The sequence below is a fragment of the Triticum urartu genome, chromosome 2A, assembly GCF_056163025.1.
Source record: "Triticum urartu cultivar PI428250 chromosome 2A, HENAU_Tu73, whole genome shotgun sequence".
In the NCBI taxonomy this organism is placed as follows: domain Eukaryota; kingdom Viridiplantae; phylum Streptophyta; class Magnoliopsida; order Poales; family Poaceae; genus Triticum; species Triticum urartu.
In genome coordinates this window covers 614,643,793-614,650,649 of record NC_141874.1, presented here as the reverse complement: position 1 = coordinate 614,650,649, position 6,857 = coordinate 614,643,793, and the positions used below count along the sequence as shown (strand labels likewise).

At 44.2% G+C, this 6,857-nt stretch overlaps 1 protein-coding gene across 2 annotated transcripts; it reads left to right on the top strand.

Moving 5' to 3' along the window:
- The first annotated feature begins 241 nt into the window (after positions 1 to 241).
- LOC125539203 (autophagy-related protein 13a) lies at positions 242 to 6,449 on the top strand. 2 transcript variants are annotated; one of them, XM_087544562.1, is made up of 3 exons: positions 242 to 1,686; positions 2,884 to 3,017; positions 3,628 to 4,995. In XM_087544562.1, the coding sequence occupies exons 1-3, from the start codon at positions 541 to 543 to the stop codon at positions 3,698 to 3,700; spliced, it is 1,353 nt and encodes a 450-aa protein (XP_087400688.1). In that variant the 5' UTR covers positions 242 to 540; the 3' UTR covers positions 3,701 to 4,995. The 2 variants fall into 2 exon arrangements, with proteins under 2 accessions (XP_087400688.1, XP_048558531.1); XM_048702574.2 differs by lacking the exon at positions 3,628 to 4,995 and adding an exon at positions 5,757 to 6,449 and having other exon boundaries at positions 256 to 1,686.
- Positions 6,450 to 6,857: the final 408 nt, after the last annotated feature.

Here is a 6,857-nt window from a genome sequence, read left to right as displayed (position 1 = left end):
AAACGTGAAGAATAATGGTTGACACGCACCTACTGTACTTGGCTGGCTGTACTCTTTGACCCGAATGCTCATAGTACTAATCCAAAAGGAAAACTACTAGTAGTAAACTAATCCTCCACCATGAGAACTAATGGTAGCTTAACAACTTATTTTGTACGAGCAAAATAATACAGTAGTACTACTAGTAACATTTTTGTTTTAGTTTTGTCGTGAGCGCCATAATAATCCCATCATGACGACACCAACAGCGACCCAGCAACCCAAAAACGAAACCAGCGATCCTTAATCCTCACAGATAAACAAGCCCGGACTCAACTCCCCCGGCACCCAAATCTGCAACTCCAACCTCCCCTCCCCTCTCTCCCCATTAGCGTGCAGATCTGTCCACCCGCCGATTTGGATCGCCGCGGATCGGATTTATGCAGTCTCACTGCTGCCAGCGCCAGCCATGCCGCGCAGCTTGGGAGGGGAGGGCAGCTTGAGCAGTCTCGGCCGGGAGGAGGAGGAGGAGGGGCCGGCCCGTGCCGGGGCTGGGCGGCAATGTCCAGCATGTCGGACTCGGGGGGCGGCGGCCGCGCGGGCGCGGAGCTGATGGCGGAGCAGTTCCACCTCAAGGTGCTGCACGCCGTCCTCGCCGTGCGCGCGCCGCGCCCGCTCGCCGCGCCGGCGCCGGCGGCCGCCTCGGCGTCCTTCCGCCGGCGCGACAGGTGGTTCCACCTCCCGCTCCACGACCCGCCGCCGCCCCCCTCGGCCGAGCGCCTGGAGGCGCCGCCCCCCGGGGAGCCGCTCGTCGTGGACATCCACCTCGCCCCCGCCGGCTGCGGGGGAGCCGGCGGGGAGGTGGTGGAGAGGTGGACGGTCGCGTGCGAGCCCTGGCCGGACGCCGCGGCGGCCGGCGAGGGGATGGCCGTGAACCGGGCGTACAAGCGCTGCATGACCCTGCTGAGGTCGGTGTACACCACGCTCCGCCTGCTCCCCGCGTACCGGGTCTTCCGTCTCCTCTGCGCTAACCAGTCGTACAACTACGAGATGGGCTACACCGTCGGCTCCTTCGCCGTGCCTTTCTCGCGCGCCCAGGAGTCTGCCATGCGCTCCCACCGCTTCGTTGCCGTTGACACCCAGCCCGGACGTCTCGTCGTCTCCGTCCAGTACCTATCCAGTCTCGCCGCGTTCAACCTGGAGATCTCCTCCCTCTCCCCCTCCATGCTGATCACCAACTACGTGGGCAGCCCAGCAGCTGAGCCCATGCGCAACTTCCCTTCTTCGCTCACGGAAGCCACAGGCTGCGCTTTCCCCCAGTCCTATCAGCAGCAGCGTCCGCACAGCTGGGCGCCGCCTGCGCTCTGGCCGCTCGCCCCAGCGCAGCAGACGAGATTTTCGCCGCCGCCGTTGCACTACGCGTCACCAACTCCATCGCCCCCCAATTTTCCTGGTGGGTACCTGCAGTCGCCTCTGAGGGGGGAGTCTGCACCGGTGACCATACCCGGCGTGAGAAGGAGCCCCGTGCACCGTCAGAGCATGCTGGACCCGGTTAAAGGTTTAATGCTGCCACCGCCATCCCCGAGGAGAGGAGACAAGGGAGCAGTAGGTTCACAAGAGTCCCCATCAGATATCAGCCGGTCATTCGGTAGGCCAGAAGGACTTCGGATGGGGGATCCATATGGCAGCTCGTCACCAGGATCCAAGGTGATTCATTTATGGTCTTGCTAATTTGATGTTAAGTTTAGTACTGTACTTGTGTTTATGCTTCAAGTTGAAAGATTGGATTTTGCTGTGGTTGAGAATATTCAATCAGAGTAAGCTGTTTTCAGCCTCTACTATGCTGAAGGGTTAAGAATTGGTAGCAGCTGTTGACTTCATTTGTTTGGTAGCCACAAACTATTGAAACTAAAGGATTTTGCTGTACTTGAATATATCAAACTGTTGATCAACTATATGCTGAAGGGTTAAGAGTTAGTAGCAACTGTTAATTTGAACTAAAACCATGACAAGAATATGGAATGGAGGGAGTATTTGTTTGGTAGTCATGAACTAGTGAAACTACAGGTATGAGGAAATTCAAATTAATTTTATTATTGACTGAACTGAGTTACTGTGCGGGCTTTAGGCCAGCTTGAACCGACCTATAGTAGGCATCAGACAGGTTGTTCAACCTGTAGCAATTATATTGGGTATTCGGCCTTATACTCGGCTATACCTGACAGCTCATGCCACAGCTATTTGGAACCAAAATTTAATCTTTGTGATTTGTTGAACTATAACAGCGACCGCACTTCTCTCAATTGCAGTGAGTGGAGATTGTAATAGTTGCCAGTCCAGAGTACCCACACAATTACTTTTGTTACAGCGAAGTTCTGTGTACCATCTTTTCTAGAAGAGTATTTAGAGATTAAGCTTCATATTGATATATTGAATCAAAAAAAAAAATCACACTGTTTTCTTGTAAGATATATATTTTGCTCAACATCAACTTTTGATCTTAAAAAAATATTCCCTCTGTCTAAAAATAAGTGTCACTGATTTAGTACAAAATTTAGTGTAAAGTTGTACTCCCTCTGTAAAGAAATATAAGAGCGTTTAGATCACTACTTTAGTGATCTAAACGCTCTTATATTTCTTTATGGAGGGAGTACTAAATTGACAACACTTATTTTGGGACGGAGGGAGTAGTTTGGAAGTTCGAAGTTAACTTTTGTACTGGAAAATTTATTTGCCTTTATTTTAAATTGTGTCTTGTTTAAGGAATTAGGTTTGACATTCTGAGTAAGCTAATGAAAATTTATTTATTGAAACACCCTTGTACTCCTACCATTTATGAGAGTCGCATATATCATCTTTATTGTTCTGATGTGCCTTGATATTGTTTGGCTGCTCAATGTGCAGGGTAAGGACAGTCGGGATGAATCTGGCCGATTCTCTGCACTCTCCTCTTGTGATTCACCACGGCAAGATGATCTGGATGAGGCAGATTATCCTTTTGCGGTGGATGATGTCGATCCACCAATCTCCAGACCTGGGTATGTCTAAATAACTTTCTTTAGTGGTTTACTTGTATTATCAGACCATTTTGCTCTTTGGTTCTCACAAGTCATTGGCTGATTCTTACTAAAATCATACTTCCTCCGTCCCGAATTAGTTGTCTTGGATTTGTCTAGACACGGATGTATCTAGACACGTTTTAGTGTTAAGTACATCCGTATCTAGACAAATCTAAGACAACTAATTTGGGACGGAGGTAATATATCTTAACTATTGAGAGGTCTTGCATTTTCATTTGGTATTAGGGAATTACATGAAATCCAACAATTTTAATAGGCATTACATAATCCAACAATTTTAACAAGTCCTGGAAGCAGCCTCTTGCAGAAATGTAGGGAAAGGCTGCGTACAATAGACCCAAAGTGGTTGGACCCTTCCCCGGACCCTGCGCAAGCGGGAGCTACATGCACCGGGCTGCCCCCCATTACATAATCCACTCAATTAGTCAACATTCTAGCTATTCATAATGCTAGAGCATATCTGCTTACTCACTACATTTAATTGTTAGAGCTTGCAATTTTTTAAAGTTTTAATGTAGACACATTGTCGGTCAAAATTCTATACATGGTGAAAGTTAGTGTACTGCAGGGATTTTAAGACCATGGCATGGGCAAACTGTTCGCTGTTCAATTCTAGTATAAGAATAGAATTTTGGAAATGACTATTCAGAGGGACAATAATTTGAGGCAGCAGCTGGAAGAAGTATCCATTGCAATACCTCTGAAATTATGAATAAGCAATTCAAACATTGTAGACAGAGATGTCTCAACCCATATATTTTGGGTATGTAGTTCATTTGGCCAGACCCCACTTGGTGTGGAGCTTTCAGCAGTGGGTAACTGGGTATGCCCTTATGTACTTCAGTGTGATGATTTGAAATATTGACCATGAGCATTTTGCGTAGTTGCCCATTCTTGCAAGTTCCATTGTACTCCCTCCGTCCGAAAATACTTGTCATCAAAATGGATGAAAAGGGATGTATCTAGAACTAAAATACGTCTAGATACATCTCCTTTTATCCATTTTGATGACAAGTATTTCCGGACGGAGGGAGTAGTAGCATAAAATGGAGGAAGGTGATTGTTTTTCAAATCCCTGAGCTGTTTAAGTACAAAATTTAATTTTGAATTTGACTGAGCAACTGAGAAAAAACATTTCTACTTTAGCCTCATTGCTACATGGCAATGTGCATAGTAGAACATAGTAGCTGTAACAAAAACATATTACTCCCTCCGTTTCTTTTTGCTCCGCACATAAAATTTGTCTAAAGTCAAACTTCGCAAAATTTGACCAAATTTATATTTTAAAACATCAACATTTACAATACTAAAATTATACAATATGAAAATTAATTTGATAATGCATCTAATGATATTGATTTGGCATTGTGAATGTTGATATGTTTTCAGATAAACATAGTCAAACATGTTTACCTTCAAACAAATCTTATATGTGAAGTAGAAAGAAACAGACAGAGTACAAAATATAAAAATTATATTCAACCTTGAATATAATATTAATAATGTCTTCAACCAGAGTGTACTTAGTAAAAGCAATGTCCAATATTTGATTGCAGACGTTTATGTTTACCGAATTTCAGGAACTACTATGATTTTTTAGATTTTCTTGTGTATTTGCTTAAATAATTTTTGGGTACAACTTACAGTTTTTACGTACTTCGCCTTCCATCACTTGAGTGAGAGCAGGCCTTCAGTGCAAATAAACATAGAAATATTTGTATGCCATTGTGAAGGTTATTTGTGGTAGTACAAAAGGTCCTTCTATTTTTCTACACAACTACTGTGAGTGATTGAGCATTCTTGGTTAAATTATGAAATTGCCAAGGGTACGCCGATGTAGTTACTCTCACATTTATTTATCTCCCAGTCCTCGTATGACCAAAATCCACAAACCCTGCCAACCCTGTTTCCTCGGAAGTACCGCGGTTTGGATTTTCACCCAGTTTTGATTTTTTTTTTATCAATATGGGAGAACAGAGATATAGCTAACAATTGCATAAAGGCACTCTTGGTTATTTCAGAATTTGAGCAATTAAAGAATACTCTTGGTCATTACTCTTATCACAGCAGTGTTATAGATTTTTTTAGAGAAAGAAAAGGAGCTTTTGGTGTGAATAAAAATAACCCAACCATTGCAACAGCATAGAAGGAATATTTCAAGGTTTGACAATGGTATATTATATGGAGTACAAGTAGTTCCCTAGATTCATTTCTAGGATAAAAGGTGGTGTACCATAGCCACTCCCTGTTTGTTACATACTAGTACTGTACTACTGGCTATGCAGTATTAATATCTGACCTGAATTCCCTGGTCTCCGAGAGGCTGCTCGTGGTGTAAACTAATGTGAAGATCTCTCATCCTTTTCTTTTCCTTACGCTGAGATGGCACTGAACTAAATTTCATTTCACTAGTCTTTGAGCTTTTGAATTTGTTGGCATAGTTGTGCTCCATATTTACATCATATTGGCAAATTTCATTGACCGTTGTATTATTGAAAAAGATGGGAAATTTTTTTTGCCTTACGAAAAGGAACACAAGGAGTATTATCATGCTGTGTTCAATGTGGAGTGCTATAATTTTATATAGATGTTTTTACATGCATTATTGCTCTTAATGTCCATAGTTACAGATCTAACACGACATTGTCTTGATATAGCTGTTTCTCTGGTTCACCTAACGCAAGTTTATTCATACAGGAGCAGTGATGGAAAGGAGGCTGGAGATCAGGCAGGCTCATCATCCCATAAATCACAAGACGCTGCAGTTGGTTCTCTGGTTCACTTGCTGAGAACTGCACGCCCTCTGCGAGATTCTAGCTATTCTTCTCAAACGTCAGGGGCCGAGTCTAACACTGTAGCCTCGACCAGTTCTGTCATGTCTCGCAGGACATCTGATGCACTCGAGGAGCTGCAGTCTTTCAAAGCAATCAGGGAGAGACTGCTGTCCGGGAGCAGAGCGAAAGAGCGTGACTCGCCGGAGAAGCCATAGTGTCATTCTTTCCTTGTTTCTCTTAACTTCACGCCGGAAAATCAGATCTCTTAAGACAGAACAGGCCATGCTGTGAGCCCAGCGAATGTTTTGTTGGGGCGTTTGTGTATATAACTGATGAATTGATATGCTCTTAGTCGAAGATAAGATACAGGCCTCGATTGATTTCTGCGAGGGCGTATCTCTCGTCATTCTTGAACCCTAGAAGGACTGTTATCCCGCCACTGTTTATATGCTCTTGTATACCTGGGAAGTAAGATCAGTACAACGCGTAGGTGTGAGCCTTGGCCGTAGTGCTCTTTGTGCTGTGTGCGTGTGTAAATTATATGTAACTGTACTATTGAAGCCAAACTGTTCAGTAAACATCAATGTTAAGTATTGCGAGGACTGATTCGGATTTATTTTTCCACTTTCGTTAATAACCTCCGGAAATGTTGGATTTGCATGCGTTCTTAGAAACGAAAACAGATGGTTTGTGTCTGATAATGAGACTTGTTACTTTTGCCACTGGGGAAGAACCGAAGATGCCTCGCAGCTTGCATAAGTTTCAAGTTTTACTAGAAGAATGGGAGGGGAATTAAGGTTTCAAGTTGTGCACGCGATTGAAAGGCATCATAGCTGACAGGAGGAATTTGCACAAAAGTGGTGGATGTTTGGCATATCAAATCGCGTGCACCCATTTTCCCAGGTATGCTCAACACAGAAGAGAGACGATATCGTCGTCCAGTCAGTTTTTCTATGACTAGATTTGGGCTAAGGCACGGCCGCAAGAACTCTTAACTGCACTTCCTCGTGCGAGAGCTATTTCT

Excerpts from the sequence above, each read along its gene's own strand:
- LOC125539203 (XM_048702574.2), top strand. The coding sequence starts at position 541 with ATGTCCAGCATGTCGGACTCGGGGGGCGGCGGCCGCGCGGGCGCGGAG. Across the intron at positions 1,687-2,883 it reads GCTCGTCACCAGGATCCAAG|GGTAAGGACAGTCGGGATGA; the intron begins GTGATTCATTTA and ends CTCAATGTGCAG. Across the intron at positions 3,018-5,756 it reads CCACCAATCTCCAGACCTGG|GAGCAGTGATGGAAAGGAGG; the intron begins GTATGTCTAAAT and ends TTATTCATACAG.